Raw genomic sequence first — 21,729 nt, forward strand, 5'->3', positions numbered from 1 at the left:
CGTTAAAGACTTTATGGGAAACGTGTGCGCCTCTCGACTGCACACACAGAAGTTCTGTCCGCAGCTGTGCGAGCGGTTCAGAGGACACTCGAATGCAGCAGCCGCCCCAGGGGCGGGCGCTAACCCACCGCCCCACGGCACCCCGGCCAGACCAGCAGCCCCCGCCGAGCCACCCGGCCAGAAGGCGAGAGCCATGGCCGGCGTGCAGTGGAAGGAACTGCCGCCGCTCGCCCGGGCGCGGGCTCTGCGGCGCTGGCGGGAGCGGCTTCTCCGCTCGGTGCCTATTGCCGCCGTGCTTTGGGGCTCTCACACGAGGTTTCCGCTGGCACCGCTGCTCCCCCGCGCCGCACGTGGCCACCCGACCGCGGCCGGGGAAGCCGAGCCCGCCCCGCCCCGCCGCTGCAGACCACGGCGGGCTCGGCCGGCCTGGCCGCCGGGACCTCCGGGGCGCTGTCTCTTTAAGCCGTCTGACGTCAGCGCTGCGCAGCCATGGCAACAGCCCGTCACGTTGGGCCCATGCGGGAGGGGGAGGAGTTCCTCTCGCCGCGACCGAGCGCCATGGAGGCGGCGGCTCGGTGACACCCGTGCGGACCGTTACCCGGAGGCGGCGAGCCCGCAGGTATTTCCCACCCGGGCTGTGGCGGGGTAAAGGATGGTCACGGAGCCGGGCCCCCCGCCGGCGGGGGGGCGAACCCAGGTCGGGCGGCTCTGCCCGTCCCCTGGGACTCAGCGGGGCCGCCTCAGGGCGGCGGCTGGTTCCCCGGGGCGGCCGGCGGCGCCCCTTCTCCGCTCTGGCGCCGGGGAGCCTTGTCCGGCTGGGGTGAGGTGGAACGACCGGGCTGAGGGGGGGGGGCCGCGGGCCTCACTTCCTGGTCCGGCGGCAGCGCCGGCCACCCCCGCGTCGAGTTCGGCTGCACGCGGGTCGGAGGAGAGGGGCGGCGGTCGCTCGGGACCGGGCGGGAGGCTCCAGCGCGCTTCCCGCCTGGGGCTGCGCTGCTCAGGTAACGCCGCTCAGGCTGCGCAGACGAGGGCTCGGCCCTTCCGCGCCTCAGCGCGGGCGCGGAGCTCCCCGCGTACGGGCACGGTCGCGGGACCGCGCCGGCGGGAAGCCCCGGTGTCGCCTCCGCCTTTGCCCGGCGCCCCGCGGGCGGGGTAGGGGTGGGGGGAACATGGGCGGCACCACCGCGCCGCAGCGCCGGGGGGGAGAGGGCGGTGCTCGGCGGGGAGAGCCCAGCCGCAGCGGGGGGTGAGTGCTGAGGCGGCCGTGGGCGTCGCCGGCAGCAGCGGCCCCATCCCGGCCGGCAGCGCCGCCGCCATCCTCCGGCAGGTAACGGCCCCGCTCCGGGGCAGCGGCCGCGGGCGGAGGGGGTGCTGCTAGGGCGCCGCGGGGAGGAGCGCGGTCCCCGGGGTCCGCCGAGAGCCGCTGGGCCCGGCAGGGGTGGGCGGCATCGCGGGCTGCCCGTCCCGTCCGGTTCCTCCCGCCGCCCCGCAGCGCAGGCATGCCGCGGCGCCGCGCCCAGCCTCGGCGTCGGGAGGGCTTCCCGGAGGTGGTGCCGGGAGGGCGGAGTGGAAGAGGGAGTGAGAGGGTCGTGCTCGCCCTGTGTCCCTGGGCTGGAGGGCGAGAAGCGGGGCAGGCGGCTTCGGCCATATGGAGAGTCGGCAGCACCGAGACTCCCGTGTCTTCGACTCCGCGAAGGGAGCCCACGGGACCTGCAGCCCTGCTGCTTTTGCAAATAGTGAGAGCAGCCGTAGGTGTAGGTTATAGAGGGATCGTGTTGGGGCTAGAGTGCCGCGTCCTGCCTGGGAAGTAAGGCTTTGTTGCTGAGGATTGTCCAGGACAGACCTGGTGCTGCGAGTAATGGGGTTAGCAGTGCAGGTTGCCCGTTGATCTGTGCCCAGGGATGTCCAAACTGCTTCTGCCATCCCAACAGGACCCACTAGCACAGCAATTGGGATGTAAAAGTCTGTATAGCTGACAGCAACAGACAGTTTCCACGTTTATGGAAAACGTAGGGTATCTCTTCTCACTTTTTTTGTTTCTATACCTATCTAGGGCTTGCTTGGGTTTTGTCATTCTGTAAATTCACCTTGTGGCAAGGGGCTATGATCTACATGTTGTCACGAGGATAAATCTGAAGATATTCCCTGTGTTTAGGAAAAATGCTAAGTCATTAGATGCTTTTTGTGTCATACATGCTATGTATTGCTTGGTTCCACAGCTAGAATTTTCTTTTCCGAATCTGTTTCTTTATTTGCACTTTTTGCTGAGGTTATCAGCTTTAATTCTTAGTTTAGTCTCTGTGGCAAATTGTGAAAAGCATCCAAATTGCTTATAGCTGGTAGACAACAAGTTGAGCTTATGTTGTAATGTTATCTGAACTAATGCAAAATAAACCTCCGATCTCTCCTGTTAATTATATAATTTGGGAATAGATCTTTTTTTTCATTGGAGCAATTACTGTAGCTTGGAAAATTCATGATTTTCCAGTCTGGTTTTCAGTTCTGAAATAGCAGCTCAGTAAGTCTCAAAGCTGAGTATGAGTTGAGGAAAAGAATTCCTTAGATTTTCAATTGATTGTATATAATCGGCTTCTGAATCAACAGAATAATATCCATCTCTGCTAGGTGAGGATTAGGAAAGGGAGAGAAAACAATGGCGAAATCATCTAGAGAGAGGAGAGAGGTAACCAGTCTCTAAAAAAACAAGCATGGAAGTGTTGGAAGAGATGAAAACTATAGTTTTCTGAGTCTGGTGGGGTTTATGTATTCAGTGGAGTTCAGTGTTGTAGTTTGGTCTCTGCTGTTTTATACTGAGATCCTGAAAGGAGAGATCCAAGCAGCTTCTCAGTGAGAGCAGGTCCCTGCTGGCAGCTGAGTGCCTCTCCTTTCTCAGCGGTTGTCAGTGCAAGCTCACTCTGGTTTGTAGGAGTTGCTGTGTGTCACCTACAGAGTTAACCACAAGAACATTTGATGTGCTTTCCAGAATTTGATAGTCTTTTCTAAGTATGGAGGATCCAGAGATGGGGATTTTTGTAGTTCTTGTGAGGAGTAGTGGGAATATCTGGGGACATGAGCAATGTCATTTGAGTGTGTGGAGGAAAACCTAAAGCCGCTCTCTAACTTCTAGAAGTATTGGAGGTGATGTGAAAGATAGTCACTAATTTGACAATTAACTGACAGATACAGTGGATGTAATTAAAGTTCGCAAAAGTCTGAAGTTAACATGAACAGGAATAATGACTGATCAACAAATGTAAATGAAACAAACCACATGACAAACTTATAATCCTGGAAGTCTTTTAATGGGATGGAAGTCTTCAGTGGGTTTTTGCAATGTTTATTTGTGATTCTTAAGCACCATAGCTGTGGTGAAAATAATTTGTGCTTCCAAAGGACAGACTGATTTTTGTCTTGGAAGAAGAGGACTGGGGAAAAGAGAGAGATCGTAAATATACGACTATATCTTGCTGTGTGTCTAAAGTGGCAAAATGCAGGCAATACTGAATTAGAAGTTATTTCTCCAAAATCAGTATTTTTTGCAGTGGATAATGTAGATGAGTTATACAGATTCAATATGTTGAGAACGAAGGCTGTAATAATATATAACATCCTTTATCTGTTAATCATGAGAAAAGTGAGTTTCAGTCTACAGTATGACTGTATTCTATCTTGTAAAGCAGCACAGCAGCTCGCTGGTGCCCAGTCTCTTGTGTAGCCCATTCCCCAGTGCTTTAAAAGCTGCTCTTGGTAGATGGCTCAGGCCCTTGAAATCTTAAATAGAACATCGGTTGCTATGAATGTTATGTTAGATTTATGTTGGATAATGAAAGTTTCAACTAAATCTTCATATAGTAGCTAGCAACAGGACAACGGGTGATGGGATGAAGCTGGAACACAAAAAGTTCCACTTCAACATAAGTGTGATGGAGCAGTGGCACAGGCTGCCCAGGGGGGTTGTGGAGGCTCCTTCCTTGGAGGTCTTCAAGACCCGTCTGGACATGTTCCTATGCGAGCTGATCTAGGTGACCCTGCTTCTGCAGGGGGTTGGACTAGATGATCCCTAAAGGTCCCTTCCAACCCCTACCATTCTATGATTTTGTGATATTGCTTAGTTGATTATTAATATATCTAGTGTTTCATTTGCCCGAGTATTTTAATTTTGCAAAGAGTTTCTGAAGAAAAATCTGGTACTGAAAACCTCATTAGAAAAACTTGCAAAAATATTTAATACGGAACTGTGTATAGTTCTCTCCTAGACCATTATTTATGTTTCAGAAATGCCACAGAATTTATGAATGTAAGATTTTTAAGGTGAAGTAATAAATAAATAAAGCCCCCAATATACAGTACATTGTTGATCTTCCTTGGTACTGTCTTCTCTGACGGAGTCATAAATTAAGACTGTTGTGTCACAGAAGACAGGGTCGTTTGATTTATTGTCTTTTACCTCAGGAATCACTTTACAAAGTCTCATCAAGCTAGTAAGAAATATCTGAGCTTGATGTGCATTGCTTGCTCTTGGGATGTAAATACTTAAAGACTATCAGAACACAGTGATTGTGGTTTGTACTTAAATGCTGTGTGAGAACATCAGTTCTCACATTTAATGCCATTGTCAAGTGCCTGGAATGTGCTGTTCAGAAAGTATGCAAAGGATTGCTAATTTTTTTTTTTTAAGTTCCACTACTTTTTTCTGTCCTCTAATTGGATGCAGACCTGTCACTTACTTCATCTTCTGAAGAGTGGAATTAAATCTAGTTATTGTTTTGTTCTTGTATGAAACCTCTGTGTTTTGCAACCCAGTGTTTTGTAATAGAGTTTATGTGAAAGATGCTAAACAGAAGTAAAGCAAAGGCTTGTGAAAAACATGAACGTGTGCTATTCTCTCAAGGTTGTGGTTTGGTATCTGATACTAGGGCAGAAAGCTTTGTAGAGCTTTCTAGATGACATGAGGTGGTGCTAGACAAAGCTGCAGCTTTAGTGGAAAAAGCATTTGTACTGTTGAGGATTGTGTTAATTTGTTCGACAGTGTGTGAACAATGGAGCAGTCCATCTTTGCAGAGAGCCTGAAACAACAGACCAAGAGGTGATCATCTTAATGTTCTGAATGCACGTCAACTTGGCTGCTGTCAATGATACTTGATGTTCTGATTGTAATGAATTGCTGTAGTTAGTTTGGGGAAACACTATAAAGAGAAGATGAATGAGAACTAAGCTGAAGGTTTATAAAAAACAGAATGAACTTGCAAACAGTTGTGTTACTTGGTGAAGATGGGTTTTTTAACTCTTGCAGTCTGTTGCCATCTGAAAGGAATTAAACTGTTGAAAGGAGGGGAAAGAGGTGAGTGCCTGACTAACAGAGCAAAAGGCACTTTCAGGTTCCACCTGTTACATAAAAGTAGTTGTTTGGAGGCAAAATAGGTTTGCTAATTTGCAGAAACTGTAGTTTTTCTCTCCTATGTTAGACAAATATTAATCATATGCATTTGCAATGTAAGCCAAGTGTTCGAGTCACTGTAAATTGCACTGTTTTGAAACATTAAAAGAGCTGAGTAATGTTAAGATTGAAGTTATTTTATGAAGATTTTAATTTTCAAATGGGAAGGAGGAAGGAACAAAAGAAAACCCATTAAATCAATCTAAGGATTGAGTGTGTCTCAAATGAAATTGAAGATGTTGGCACTGCTCTGGATGACTGGCTTGGCATCTTTGACAAGAACAAATACATTCCTCACAATCAGCAATGGGAACTCCTGGACCTGTTAAGTTTGTTTTCATAGTGCAGTTGTTAGTTCAACAAGTCAGCATCTCGCCTAGCGCAGAGAACCCAAGCAGTTTCAGAATAACCTCATGATTTTATGCTTGTTAGGTTAATTTTTGTATACATTTTTGCTGTCCGTTTTTTCCCTTTTCTGTAGTAAGTATTTACAACATAAATTGCACTTGTGTAATTTTGTATTTGTATATTAAAATGCAATTTATGTGTTATTTGTACACGTTTAAAATCTTGCAATAAAGATGATTATTAATGATCTGTTGTTAAAACACATGGTATTTAGAATTGATCTGATTAAAAGAAATCTTTCATCTGAATCTTTTTCTGGTGGCACTTTCTGTCATGACTGATTGCTTTATGTTACTGTCCATGTAAACCTTAAATGTTTTGACAGTGCAATGTAATGTCAGAGTACTAAAAAAAATAATAAATCTGTGGTATATTAGATTTATAGAATAAGCCTACCTAAAAGGCTTTTTTTTTCCCCCTAAAATTTTAAATTATAAGTAACTCTGTGTATCTTGTGTTACTATGTGAGACTACAAACCAGAGTCCTTTCCTTTATATGTGTACATTGGTGATGAGAAGAAAAGGAAGCAGAAGAGATAATAAAGTTTTGTAGCGATCTCCATGTTAGGTACAACAGAGTTGAGAAAAATGGCACAGTAAAGCTTCTCAGGAGACATCAAGTCCAGGTGCCCTAGAATGTCAAGAAACTGTGTTGTGTTAGTATCATTTTTCTTCCATTGGATGGGTGGGAAGGACGTAGCAGGGATGTTGGGTGCTCCTAACAATCTTGGAGGAAAATAACAGTAGTCCACACAAAAGTATTGAAGCATTTTGTAGGATGTTAAATGCCTCTTTTTGATCTTACTGAGTGGCACTTCTGGGCAAGAACCTTCTTGCTTGTGGATGCTCTTTCTAGTAGTTTGGGTTCTGGATGTCTAAATAGAAAAACAATCAAAAGTATGGTGAATGGGTGTCCAGGAAGTAAAACTACTGTTTTGGGTGCAACAAACACAACCTTAATCTCTAAGATACACAAGAAAGGGGAAACTCCTGTTTTGTTTTAGAAGCAGCCCAAAAGAAGGAGCTGGATTGGTTTTTTTTTTTTTTTTTTGTAGAGCAGTATAAAAATCAATACTAATCCTAAATAAAAGCACTATAAATGAGTATGTAGTGATGACAGCAATTTGTTCCTGTTCCCCAGACTTTAGGAAGAAGCAGCTAAGTGGGAAGGTCAGGTAGCTGGAGGTGGGAAGTCATTGAAGCTTTCTTTTTTTCCCCACTCTTATCTATTATAGTTTGTTACCAATGCAAATAGATGCGCATCAAAAGCTAAATGTGCACTTGGAAAAACAATAAAGAAAAGAAGGTTGACTTCTCCTAGTGCTGTTGCTTCAGAACCTTGAGCAATTTTTCTGTTCTTAGTCTCTACAGAAACAGACCTTTGTAGTAACTTTGACAAGATGACAGCTGAAAGGCCAACATCCTAAGCAAACAGTTCAGTTACTTGAGAGTTTCATTGGTATGGCTAATGTTTGCCTTTTCATTGAGTCAGATATCGTTTTGCTTTGTGCTTAGCTTCTGGAAGCAGGAATTTAAGAATATTTAGCCGTTTTTACTAATCTTTCAGTCAATTGCTGAGAAGAACTCCCAGATAGTAGTATGCATATCCCGAACATTGAAACCAAAAGCCTTAAAACAACAGTGTCTGCTCTTTGGTGAAGGCTAGAAGTGGAAATGATGTACTTAGCTAGGCTGCTGTTGACCCAGCTCACCTTGATATACGCAGGAGGCATTTACAAGAACAGAAGTTGCAGTGGATTGGAAAGATAACCTCTAGCAAAGCAGGTTGTGAAGCCATGAGCTGCTTTCCTGAGGCTGCAGTGCCTGGCAAATGCATTCCTGGCTATAACCTCAGGCTTTGTCTCCATGGGGGAATTCTGCTATTTATAACCTACTGAGTGTCACGCTTTCATAGAAAAGTCCTTGTATTAAAAACCCAAAAGTGACACTTTGGGGAAGACTACTTCTAGTGGGAATACTGTTCTGCTTTCCTGCAGCATTGTGTTTCTCTTCCATCCTTTTAGGCTGGAGACTTCATCTAGGGTCATTTTCCTTCTGACAACAGGGTAGGTAATTCCTGTCTTTTGGCCACTGCAGTCTGTATGTTTGTGACATCTGAATATCTTTTGGTTTTTGTTTTTTTGCTCTTGTCTTTTTGGGCTATGAACTCTAAAATACATTTGGATTTTAGTGCATTGTAAAGGTATGAAAAATCATGAATCACAACCATTTACAACTTCCTTTTAAATAATGCCATCTCTATCTAGATTGAGGGTTTTTTTATATGAAATGTTTAATCTTGCCTAAAAGTTTTTGCTAGATAGATTCAGTATGTTAAAAATACTCCTACTATAAAGACAGCCTTTATTTTGAGAACCCAGCAAATGTGAAGATAGAAGCACAGGGATGTATATTGCTTTAACATAACATGTGTTTAATTTCTTTTTTAGTAAGGGATTGTTTGAAAATAGGCAACACTGCGTGGGAAACTTCAAAAACAATTCAAAAGTAGATCGACATCAATCTCATCACTAGTGGTACCTGAATTAGTTACATAGCCTATGTAGTCTTAATTCCATACTTGCTTTAGTAGGAGTGGAAAACAATACCTAGGATTTTTACTTTCTATTACAAGATTTCTTATTGTTCAGTGGCTTTCTGTAAAGTGGAGTTTTTTTGTAGATTTGAAGTGGTTTTTTTTAAAGGCCTATGATTAAAAAAAAAACTAGAAAAACCTACAAAAGTAGCCTGTAGTCTGGAAGAGGATGTCATTTTTGTGGTTTAGAATCACAAACAATTGACCAGAAATGTATTGTGAACCAAAATGAAAATCAGACCTGAAGGCAATAGTTTTATCTGATCTTTGGATAATCAGTATTTAAAAAAAAAGAAAGCAAATGTTTCTATTCCCTTGTTTTCTTATGAAAGAGTACAGCTGTATGCTAAATGTTACAGCTGCATAATTATGTGAACTGCATAATGCCTCGCTGTAAGTTTGGTACCAGGGACTATGTGTGTGGTGCTGAATGGTGAGGAGGAGGGAAGGGTGCTGAAGACTGTATAGATCAAATGCATTTTTTTTTCCAAGCTGGTGATACATTTGAAAAGATGCAATGTGTATGTGTAACTGGTACTGCTGGGCTTTCAGCTCCTGAAGTGTGTACAAATCCTCCGCTTTCAAAAACTGGCAGCCAGAAATTATTTCAGTCAAATGAACAGTCATCTTAATTGAATCAAGGCACTTTTTCCTGTGGACAGTATTAGTTTCTCTTAACATGTATCTTCTTCACTGACTTTAAACCTAAAATTTTCTGTGTACTTCATGCCTTTTGTGCATACTGTGCAGTCTTCATGCTCTCAGAAAACAAGAGGCTGCTTAAGTAATCTTTTGTGCATGTAGGTGCCAGACCAGATTTTGTTTGCGTAACACAACTTGGCCCTGTAAGATGCAAGAGTACTGTGCCCCTTACTGAGAGCAAATCTCACTGTACCAGCCCCTTAAAGAAATCCCAAATCAAACTTGATCAGAAATGGGTTGAGATGTGGTATCTTTCAAAATGAGTTGGCATTCTACAGTACACCTTTCATAGCAAAACTTCTTAGGATAACTTGTGGGTGTAGCTGGGTATTTGAAGAGGCAGGTAATGTAGTATGTCAACTCACTCTATGTGTGTCGGCGCACACCTGTCTGTCCCCAAGGAAGAAACTGGACTGGAACCATCTCTGTATTGTCACTTGGGGTTATATCTTTTTGCTTCATTAAGCTCCGTTTTGCCATTTCTTACATGTTTTGAATTGCAAAACCTATAATACTTCAGCGGTGTATTGTCCTATAGTCAGTGAACCAAATTTTCACTGGGGAATCATTATTATAGTCACTAAGTCAACGTAATTTGAATTTCACATGAAGTTCTGTTTGTGGGGCATATGATAAAAATAAATCTCTGCTTATGTACCAAAACGTTTTGACCTGGAAAAGAACATAAGGAATATAAGATGCAAGAATGTTACTTTTGGAAAAAAAATCACTTGTTTGGACTGTGAAATATTCATGACTTTTAAAAATTCCTTCCTTCCTGTGCTTTTTTCAGCTTTACACTTAACACTGAATTTCTTGGGGTTTTTTTTTGTAGAATATAGTGTGTGTGTGTGGGCAAAAAAGAGTAGGGGTTTTCTGTAAGTGTTTTATGAATGTACTTGGCTTAGACTTCAAGTTAGATTTTAGAAATAAACTCTCTCGGAGCTTAAGACACCGGTCTAGTGATCTGTCAGTTTAGGGAATGAAGAATGGTGAAAGTCTACAGTCACTATTTGTTGCTGGTAACGTTAAGAATTACTTCACTCTAAGGTGGGATTTCCTTTGTTTTGTGACTGCTGTTAACAGGGTCAGTATTTGTTGGTCTGTTTGTACCTTCCATGGAAACCATGATTAAACCAGTTGTCAAAGCCGGAGACATGTGATGATGTGTGCAGACCGCTCAGGGTGTGGGTTTGCCCTCTCCTTGGCAATCTGCGCTTACGCAGTGGCGGCAGCACCAGTGAAATGACATTGACTGGCTCCTAAACCCAGCAGCACTGCTGCCAGACACGGTCAGCTCGCGCTTCCTCCGCTTTCCTGCCTTGGTGAAAAACACTAAAGGTCCATCAAAGTGATGTTAAGATGACAAGCTAACTAGCTATGTGTGTATAAAATGCATATATTTCTATTTATGGTGTGTAGGGGATACGAGGTCTTTTGGCGGAAGAAGCAAGGAACAATATTGTTGGCTTGAAACTGCATATGCCACCCAGTTTGTGGATGAGGGTGTATTTTGTGATGTAACTGCATGGGGCATGCTGGCACACGAAGAGGCAAGCCTACTTTCATATCCCACTGATTTGTTGTTTGCTTGTGCATCTCTTGTGACCTCCCCTTTCCAGCTGTACATGCAATCTTGAGCACATACGTTCATCGGTTCCTTAAAATTGGGGATGGTATCTGGTAGAGAAATGGGCGTTTCAATAAGTTCTGCTAATACCCTTCCTCTCGAGAGGCGTTGGTTGATTGTTTCCTGTTTTTGTACCAAAGCTATAATGGAGACATATCACTTTAAAACACTTCCAAAATGTGCAGAAGTGCAACAATAGCGCTGACCTCAGCGAGCGAGGTCACACCCAGGCTGCTTCCTGTTTTCTTCTTGGGGAGGCTGGAGGCCCTGAACATGAGAGAGCTGTCCTTTACATCTGCCTGGGGCTCTGCAGTTGGAGCAACAACTCATTCCTTCTTAGAAAATGAAAACTTAAAAGCCTTAAGGAAAAGATGTAGTTAGTATGTCCAAGCTTATTTTCTAAATTGTAACTGTTTAACACACACATACACACACCCTCCGTTAGCCGTTATTCTCTTTCTTTTCTGCAGTGTCAAGGATCTTCTGCAACTAATGCACCCCTCAAAAGTATATGTTAAAGATACAGAAGGAAAGGATGCACTGAAGAAGTTCGAGAGGAGAGAAAGAGGAAGATACACAGTGGCACAATTAGAGCCCTTATACTGTTATTTCAGCTTAAGCCTCTCACCACTTGGATCGATTAGTATTAGTTGACCAATATAAAAGCTCCTTACTTTGTAGTCTGTGTATATGGATGCAGGACTGCTACAAATCAAAACAAAGAATTCTTGGGAAAGTGAGTAGCTACTAAAGCCTCAGAGAAACAGAGGAGAGACAACCTAGCGTCAAGGTACAGTAAGAAAAAGGCATTAAGTGTTTAATTTTCCTCAAGTGGAGAGTTGAATGTGTGTGGTCCTCCAGCAGCCCTACTCCAATAAATACATTATGTGAAATTTCAACTAAAATACTTTTTATATATTAAGGTATGCAACTACAGTATAACATTAATGCATTTATTTTAAATGGCTGTCATGCAGGCAGGGATTTCACTTCATGTAAGGCTTTCACACTATGTCAAAGTGTATGGATTTTTGAACCCTTCTTGAATATGTCACATCTGTTCCCTTCAGGCTCTAAGAAATAAAACCTCTGTCTGTTTTTCTTCTCTATTGCTGGCTTTGGGGAGACATAAATGAGTGGGCAAAGCTGCCAAAGTCTTCATTAGTGTCAGTAAATGAGGAGATAATTTATAAAAATCTTTGACACATCCTGAATATATAAAGTATTAGTCTGTGTATGCTGCCAGAGCTCAGCTTCAGAACCAGAACCCCAGTCCTCTAGTGCTGAGACAGCAAAGCCTGTGTTTGCTGTCAGCACTTACAGAATACGAGCAGGTAGCTTCACACAAGTGACTCTGGCATAGGAAGGTTTCATGGACTGAAGCCTGAATATATGTGAGTTACCAATATAACTCTCTTGAGAGAGATCTAGACTATTTCTTGGTGTCTTTTTCCTATAATTAGTAAAGCACTATAGTTAGCATTCCTTATGTTTAGCCGCCTGTGTGATCACTGGTAGGGATGATCACATGAGCGCCGTGTGAAGCTGCCTCTCTTACTTTCTGCTGTGTGGTGTTCACTTGTGAGACCTTAACTGCATATGAGTTGACAGACTGAAGCTGATAGGTATAGGGGTACAGATAAGCATTTATTTCAGTTCTAAATGACTGATCTGGTACGAAATAAAATTCCTGCCTAAATAATTCTTTCATCAATAGCTCCTAAGAATTGAGTCAGTTCTTCCTGCAGTCCCTTTAATCTCTATATATTTGGCACAACAATAGCAATGTTTTATTGTGGGGAGGGGCATAGTTACAGTTCTGTAGCAGTTTTTTTGCCTGTCTAGATGGTGATTTTACATGGAATAAGCCAAGCCCTGCCTGAACTCCCCCTTTTTTAGAAAAAGAGAGACCAAATTGCTTAGCATCTTAGTTTGTAAACTGTAATATTCTCTGAGACAGAAATAGTCTGCTTTGCAGAACTACAGGTTCCTATCTGTACATGCCTGACTATTCTGCTTTGAGTAATGTGCCAAGTATCGGCCCATTTCCTGGCTTTCCATAGCTGCGTGGGCTCGGGGCGGCAGGTCCCTGGCCGATGGACTCCTCGCAGCCCAGCTGCTCTAGGCACTGTGTCCTGTCACAGAGCTCCTGGGCTGGGTCAGTCGGCTTACAAACTCAAGGTCACATGGAGAGAGTTTTTTCAGAGTTAAGAGTGTTTTTCCAGTCACGGTATTTGAGTCCATAGGTTGCGGAGAAAGTTCTTTGGAGACAAGAACCTGTGGTAATTTGTCACTGCCTGCCATATAACGAAGAATTAAACTCTTAGCAAATGATACTGCTGTTGAATCAGGAACAATGAAAGGGGTAATTTATCTATGAAGCACTCAAGCCTGCCAGTGGCTTTCTTGACACTAGATATACTGTGGAATCTGACTTAGTTAATTATTTTGCCTCAGGAAGCACTTTATTTTGGTATCAGTAAATTCACTTGAACAAGTCTGCTGAGGGAGAATTGTGCAGCAGTACGGTTCAGCTTAGAAATGACATTGCTCTTAGCAGGGCAAAGATATGCCACTTGGTTTACACACTAGCTGTTGCTCACAAGGAGCTGCCTGGATTGTTGCTTCTGGTGGGAAGCATCTCTTGTCCTTGACCTCATTTCCTGGTTGTTCAGGTGTCCTGCAGTGGTACACACACTGTCTACCAAAGATATTAAAAAGTTCTTGCCCTTCCTGTGTCTCATCCCCCACAAGGCCTCTTTGTCATAGCAGATTATATTAGTTATCATGCACATCATGAATTGCATTTGAAGAGATACATCTGGCTTCATCAGGGTTCCTTTCTACCTGCAAATGTTGAAAAGCAAATACCACTGGTGTTCTGCATCTAAGGTAACTTGGAGTACTTTTTCTCTGACTACACGTTTATTTTACATATTAATAAGTTGGGGAGGTAGACATTACCAGTCTCCTGAGATGGCAGGAGGAATCCTGACCCACTTCCTGACCATGGAGGTGCAGGAGCTGATGGCTTCACTGGCTACATGGCTGAGTACCATGCAGCTGAGCTCCTGTGGAATTCATCTTTGGAATAAAGAATTTGTTCAGGCTGTCAGCAGTGCTCCTTCCTGACTGCATTATTTTAGTCTTCCTGGAGGGAAGCATGACCAAGCATGTGCTCTTTGTAGCCAAGTACAGGTTAGAGTTGAATCCACTGAGGTTTTCAGTAATTTGTTTTAGGAGGAAGAATTTGCAATGCAGAGATCACCTCTGTTCTTTGCAATCCCTGTGAGCCCTTTGAAAGCAGACCCAGCATTTAATCTGATAAAAAATGAGTTGCTTTTTATCTGATGACTGGTGGTGTTGGGAAATAGCACACTTCAAGGTTGCAGTGATGACCTGCTTCTGTGCACAGAGGACATGTTTTTAGGATGCAGCCTCTGCTTTGCCTTTGCTGCCAGCCATCTCAGTTCTGTGTTCTTGCTGTGCTTCAGTGGTCACCTAACTGCTAATACTTAGAAACAGGATTAGAGCAAGTAAATCTGGTCTGGATAGTGGTCTGTGCACATACCTACATCTTGACTACAGCTTCCTCTCTTTCAACCATATCACTGTAGCATCAGAAGCATTCAAACAGACACAAATGCGTCTGCAAGAACAAGTTCCAGGCATGTGCTTATCTTTCTGCATTGCTGCTGTGAGCATGGCGTCAGCAAGGTAGGTTTGATGAGAGCTCAGAAGTGCTGCTTGCAGAGTTGGTGTGAATCTGGAAAAGCATCCATGAGAGCTTCCTCTCTGCCCACTCAGTTTCTATGATTTCCTGTGGGTGCCTCAATAGCGCTTAAAAAAAATGAGGAATCCCAAGTGGAAGCATCTCGCTCACGATTCTGTTAAATACTTCACGGAAGGTGATCATCTGGACATATGAGCAGTTGTAGTGGGAGCTGCAGCCAGCCACTGCAGCAGAGAGCCTTGCATACACTTGAGTTTAATGGTTAAACTGTGCACTTAGTTTGTTTACTGTAGTATCCTGGTGTTTATATATAGCTTAAGACTATCTCAGGGTTTACTGTTGAGCTGCTTGCACGCTGGAAAGGAACTTTAATGCTGAAAACTAGAATGATCCAGTTCTAAAATCGATCTGGGATTTGTAGCAATGCATACTGGCTTGGAGGCCGTTACATTCATTGAGGTGTAGCTTGACCTTGAACCACGGATTCGTTTCTACTAGCAGTAACGATAATTTAGAATATACTGATCTTGATAGGACTTTGGAACAACAACAACAAAGTTCTTTAAAGAAGTATGAATTATCATTGTCGTTTAATTTGATTTTGAATTGATTTTTAAGCTAAATATGGGTGGGTGAGAAGAAGTGGGATTGTGTCTGTGAAGGAACTTCAAGAAGAAGTTCCTTTAAATCACTAAACTGATTTAAAGCTGTTTACCAGCTGTTTGGCTACTGGTGCAGCTTGACACAGACATGGCATTAATGATGAACAGTACTCATTTGAATGACATTCAACTCCTTAACACTGACTTTATGATTGAATGGTCATTGATGGTCTTTGGGTGCCGGTGCAGTGCTGCAGCTAACTTTGTAATAAACTCATAGTTTTACCTTTCAATAACAGGACAGTGCTGTGACTTTAGGTGCTGGTGAGCAGCCATATGTGCTTCCAACTGAACACTAATGCTGCTTTCTCTGTGCTCAAGTTACTGTTTACAGAGCCCTGAAGTGTATGGCAGTCACAGGGCAGAAGCTGACTTCCCTTCTTAGAAAATTAGAGATACTTCAACTTCTCTGTTAGGAATCTTTGTCTTCTGTTAAAAATAGCATGCCAAGACTATTGAGACCTTGGCAGATATCGTGGCTGGCTTGCTTCAGATACTTGAGTCCATTGTTTTGTCTGTGTAGGTTCTAGAACCAAAAACAAAGGGAAAACAGTTTTAAAAGGATAATTTGACACTGTCAGAAATAAAAGTGGGGCTATATTTCATAGAGGTACAGTATTCCAATCAAGTATATTAAAATGATAATTAAACTTGAAAGCCTACAAAGGCATATATTTTTCCTGCTGAAGTGGTGGCTTCAGTTTTTAATGCTTCATGTTTCAGACCAGACATTAGTGTTCATGACATCTGTTTTATGCCTCTGTGCTTTAGGCAATATCAAATAGTCTAGGCTTCAGAAATAAGAAGATAATGGTAAATAAAGGCATGTCTCAGAGTATTCACATATGGATTATAACGTGTTTGTAGTTGGACAGAGCATAGGGTTAAGGAACAGAAAGGTATGAGTTCATTTGCTTGTGTATAGCTGAAAGTACAGGTTACACCAATGTGCTCTTAGCAATTAGGGTGTGTTATGAAGTGTGAAGATGATCAGCTTTGTGTATGTTGAAGATGATCAAGTTTGTGTATGTTTGTGGGTTTATTCTGAAATGGACTTTGCAGTGGTATCTGTGTAAAGCATAGAAGCTGAGATTGAAAGAAGGGAAGAATAGATGGATAATTAATGAAGATATACTTTTCTCCTTGAGTGGCAAGAAGTTTCATAGCTCTCACTTGTGTAAGGTGTTAGTCCAAGGGTAATTATCTTGTTACTAAATTACTTTGAACTTCCTATGTCTGTAAAGTGTCATGTTTTATAGATGGGGAAAAAGCACTCCAGAGTCTGCTTTTTAGAGCACATCACTACTGACTTACAAAGAACCAGTAGCTAGACCAAATAAAGAAGTTTCCCTAGAGGTCTACAACTTGCCAGACACCCTGTGACCTTTCTTGTCCTATTTTTCAGGGGACTAAATTGAGTGGACACTACTGTACTGTCTCTTATGCTTAAATAAAATGCTTAGGATATGGTTTTAAATAGGCTCTTCTCCCTGCTTCTTTTCCTTCCTCCCTCAATTTTCATTTTGTGAGTAGTAGCCTGACTTTTGTTTGTCTCTATAAGCTAGAAGTATTGAGTTTTTTAGATAACGTAGTGGGACCACCACTGCCACATTGCTCCTGTGCTTTTTCTGTCCAAAAAGCCCCAAGCAAGCACCTGGCTTGTTCCTAAGGAAGCTACTAGCTTGTTTTACTTTCACTACAAGGGTATTGAGGTCTACATATATATGAATAGACCTAAGGGGTCTCTGTAGTGGTGTTTGGGTGCACTGCTGTGCTGGGGATAAAGAGGAAAATTGATCTGAGGGAACTGTTCAACACACTGAAAAAAATCAGATGCAAAATCTGATTGAGAAAAATTACTAACCTGAAAGTGGGGTTGCACGTGGTCTTTCTTGATGGTTTTATTAAGGTTGCTTTGAGTTCTTGTTCAGGTGAGAACTGTTCTAGGCTGCTGTGTGCTGAGCCAGCATGAGGATGCTTTTAGAGCTGGTTTGGTCTTTACTATCCTTTCTCATTACATAGGTGCTTTTGAAATGAAAACATCATCATGCCTTGCCCAAGGGAAATATGGGGGAAAACGGTAGAAAATCTATTATTTCAGCCGCAGTTTAGGATTCAAGATTTTCATCTTTAACTTGCCTTGGATGTCATGTGCTAAAGTACTTGTGTCACAGCAGCGTTGAGCTCGAAGGGAGCTGTTGAAGGCTCGAAGGGAACCGTTTAAGGCGACTGCTGCAGTTTTTGCTCTCTGTTGCCATCTTGGGGTGAAGACTGACAGAGGTTTCCGGGGTGGTGCCAAGAGTGGCCCTACAAATCCGTCCAGTAACAGTTTTTGAAAGTGCAGTGGCTGGTTCTGTTGGGAATTGCTTCTACATTCAAAATGTGCTTCGTTTAATTCTGCTTTTTTTGTGGTAATAGAGAAATTGAAATAACTTGGGTTCTGCCAAATTTATTAGACAACATACTAAAGGGAATATCTACTTGGAAGCCTTTCTAAAAGCGGAATAAATATGTATAGGTTCATGGAGGTTTTTTTGTTTTGTAATTTACGAGGCGAAAGTGATACTGAAACTTACTTTTCTTCGTTCTTATTGACAGGTTTTCTTCACCAGTGGAGTGTGAGAAATAGAGAGCAAAGAAGATGAGTGAGCTGGAACAGTTACGGCAGGAGGCAGAGCAGCTGCGAAATCAGATCAGAGTAAGAATTGCTGATTGCTTATTTTTCATGGTAAAGTTCCTCCTTGAAAGGAACAAAGTGTAAAGAATGTATGTATGTATTACTCTGAAGTTGTGCAGAGCTTAAAATACTTTCAGAATATTTATTTAAAAACCAATAAAGTAAGCCATTGGTAGAACAAAATGTATTTATAATCCTTGAACAAAAGGTTTTGCTTCCTGTTGAAATCTGCTGGGTTCTGTTACTAGGGGTGTAGGTATCTCTGCAAATTCATTTTGGATTTAAAAAAAAAGAGGAGCAGCAAACTTCTAGACCACAGGCACAATGGGCTGAGGTTTAAGGGTATTCAAAAAGCTTGTTTCCGGGCTAAAAGGACCTCTCTTGGTAAGCATGCAGGTCAAAGCATTGAGTATGAGAGAAAGGGTGGATGTGATTTCTACAAGCCCTATTCCTTTGCTTCCTGCTGAATTTATGGTTTTGAAAATGTGGATGCCCCCATATCTGGTAATTCCTTGTTCAAGTCACTCTCTGAGGATAAACCAAGGATGAGCTGTCATGCCCAGAGTCAGTTTGCCAGGAATCTGTTGCAACATGCCTGTATATTTCAGTGATGCAGTTTTTAGTAGAGAGGAAAGTACACAGTATAAGAAAGATCTTCAAAGTCTGTTTATTCTTCATGAAAACTTCCTTTTCCTAAACATGAAGCATTCATAAATCTGATTTATATGGGAATGCCTTATTTGCAAACATTCCTGTCAGCTAAGACTGCTGGTTTCTGAGAATGTTGCACTCATGTTGACTTTTTTAGCATGGCATCTGCTGGCAGCAGCCTTGTGGTGACGTGCTGCTTGCTGCAGTGGGCCTGGGGATGCTTATTAGTACCAGCCACGTGGTAAGCACACTCCATGTGTTAGCAGCTGTGTCAGGAGCAGACATTGCTCTCGTGGCTGCTCAGTATCATCCAAGGAGAGCTCCGTGTCCCATAATTTTCACTGAAATACACTAATGAAACACAAGGTGAGATCAGTCAATGTTGTGGCACTGGCTGCCCCTTCTAGCAGCTCTGCAGAAGAATGCAAATAAATTGTAGTGTAAAATACCTTTTCTTAACTCTCAGCTTTGTTCCAGCATTGCACAAATATAAGGCATACATAACAGTTCTTCTTTGGCCTGATGTCTAAAGACTTTCTCATTACATTACACTGGGGTGAGCTAGTTGGTCTTAATTCAGTCTTAGTAATGAATCTCTCTGGTTTTATGCAAAACTGTGTTGTGTGAAGAAAGAGATTCCAGGCCAGAAAGAGAGCGAGACTGACACAGGAATGTTTGCTTTTTTAATTTTGGAGCATAAAAATCTGATTGGACTCCGTTTTGTGGTTTTAGGTTGTTCTAACAATGCCCTTGTAACTTTGTCACCCAAGCTGGTAACTGGATCTGTAACAGATGCAGCTGAGTAACCAGGAGTAACTGTGGCTTTTGCCACTGTAGTCTTTTGGCTCAGCACTGGCAGCTGGTGTTTGCCTCTTTGGATCTGAGTGCAGGGTTGGATACCTGATGTTTAACTTCAGCTTAATATTCAATTAAAAATGCTCCTGTAATAGTCAATAAACTTTCTGACCGAATAATTCAGTTTCATATTTGTGTAGGTGACTACACATCTTGCTTGTTAAGTCATTGCACAGCTTTCTTTCTAAATATGTGTTTTGTTTGGGATGGATATAGGATCTAAAAAACATGTTGAAATGTCTAGAATATCTATCAGGCTGGTAATTTTCAGGAATTATTTTTCATGCACTCCTAAAAAGAGGTGAGGTCACTAACAGCATTCCATGTTTTATATATAGTTGGCAGTTTGCTGCCTTGGTTGTTTACAACTCTTGGGTTTTGCCTGATATTTTATCTATCAATATAATCATAAAAACCAGGTTTGTGCCTATAAGTGAGTTCCAGATAAGACAGCTTCTTAAAGTAGAATAAGTGAGTTCCTTACAGCTTCCTAAAGTAAAGTAGATTGTGATGCACAGCTATCAGTTTCCCAATAGACTTTTGGAAATAGTCTGCAGTGTTTTACAAATGTTTAATGATTATTTTTTTATAATATCTAAGTGATGTGAGTACTTTTGCCTCTCCATGCAGTTGCTACAGCTATAGCTCTGTTTTATATACAGATGGACTATGATGGAGGGACCAAGTAAGACCCTGAAGTTTTAGTGTAGGATGTTTGAAACATCAGTGAATGATGAACTATTAGGTAGCAGGATGGCTTTATGGTTGAAGTTGATAGCTAGTTCTGCCTGTAGTAAAGTTCCCATGTGATTTGTGTCCTCACTTGGAGAATGGAAATTCAGGATATGATATTTGGAAGTGTTGCATACTTGGTACAGTGTCATTTCAGACTGAGTGACATTGTGAACAAATAAAACACTGTATTTTTAAATAATACATATGGTTTTGGGGGGAAAAAAAAGCCATTTTAAGTGTGTGTGATGGGAAATCATTGGGGGAAACTTTGCTTTTCCTGCAGCTTGGTCAGTCGTATGGCAAGTATTAGACAGCCTCAAAGACAGAATAGCTCTTTCTTTAAGAACAATTGCTTTGTTTCATTCAGATTGCATCCAGAATTAGTTTTCCATTGAACATCTTCAAATGTTTCAGCTAAACTAAACAATTAAAGTTGTTTAAGATCCAGTGTGTTTCTTCCTGTGGATGAAATAAGCCCTGAGTGCTAGGGGATTTGCTGCTCTGGTATTTTAAACCCCTCCTGATTCCAAATGTCAACATTTTATAAATATTTCTACAGTTCAGACGTTTCAAAAATAAGTTAAGATGACTTAATCCATTCTCAGGCTTTGCTTTCTGGGGGGAAGCTATAAAGGGTGGTCAAAATAAACACTAAAAAATTGTTAAAGTTGCAATGTCAAGTAGCTCTCAAGCAAGAGCTTAAAAAATTTTAAGCCCCTAGTCTGAATGTGTTGATACAGTTTCAAAATGTCAGTAAATGTTTCCATTCCTCCTCCCAAAGAGGACATTACAATTACAGATGGAACACTTTCTTGGGGTGGAGGGACACACAAATCTGTGGAGAAGGCCATCATCACCTGTGGGTGATGCAGGTGGAAGGGATTTGGAGAAATTGCAGGGAGTTTAGAGGATCTTGTGGCTGATCCTTCAATACTGTTGTTGATGGTTTTGTCTTTAACACGTTTTATAGAGTTCCTGTCTAATTTTACACCAATTGTTTTTAAATCAAGCTTCTCAGAAGTGGCTGTTGCCTGTGTACCTATTTTTGTGTTTGGGAACCAGGAGCCTGAGCTGCAGGAGTGCAGGGCAGTCACACCCCTAAATCAAAACCTAACCAGGGTTTGCAACAGTCAAGTGTCGCAAACTCAGCTGGGTGGTGTTCCCCTCTGTCAGGTGTTCCATCTGTTACTCTGACTGTATACGTGAAAGTAAAGTCTGTTTTCTAGGTAGGGCTGAAGAAGATGCAGAAATTAAGTCATATATCCATAGAGTCTGAAATAATGGAAAGAAAGACTTGAGTATCTGTCTGGAGACCTGAGCACCATCCGTTCCATTAAGTGAGTGAGAGTGTTGACCATTTTTTCCTTTCATTTGGTATGAAGCCCATCAGCAGCTTCAGTAAGCCTGTTGTCTGTCCTGCTCTCCAGATCCTGCCTCTCATAACCATCATCATCCCACCTGCATTGGTAGGGGGTTAATGCAGGAGTCTCATGTAGTGCAAAGCTTGCTAATCATGTATAATATGTGGTTGCTTTTTCAGGTGGATCAGTTCTTCCCCTGGTGCTCAGCACACCCTGAGCAAGCACATCCACACCAGGGAAGGAATACAGGGAAAGAGGGTAGGCACTTGGACTTCAGGATGG

At 42.5% G+C, this 21,729-nt stretch overlaps 1 protein-coding gene across 2 annotated transcripts in view; it reads left to right on the top strand.

The window, feature by feature from the left end:
• The first annotated feature begins 525 nt into the window (after positions 1-525).
• Positions 526-21,729, top strand: part of GNB4 (G protein subunit beta 4) — a 32,334-nt gene continuing 11,130 nt past the window's right edge. Inside the window, exons 1-2 of one of the 2 annotated variants that reach the window (XM_062005410.1) lie at positions 526-619; positions 17,767-17,866. In XM_062005410.1, the coding sequence (XP_061861394.1) occupies positions 17,810-17,866 (57 nt within the window). In that variant the 5' untranslated portion in view covers positions 526-619; positions 17,767-17,809. Of the gene's footprint in view, positions 620-17,766; positions 17,867-21,626; positions 21,706-21,729 lie in introns of those variants that run through there. The other variant, XM_062005411.1, reaches the window with a different exon arrangement.

Source organism: Colius striatus, chromosome 12 (genome assembly GCF_028858725.1).
Source record: "Colius striatus isolate bColStr4 chromosome 12, bColStr4.1.hap1, whole genome shotgun sequence".
NCBI classification, from domain to species: domain Eukaryota; kingdom Metazoa; phylum Chordata; class Aves; order Coliiformes; family Coliidae; genus Colius; species Colius striatus.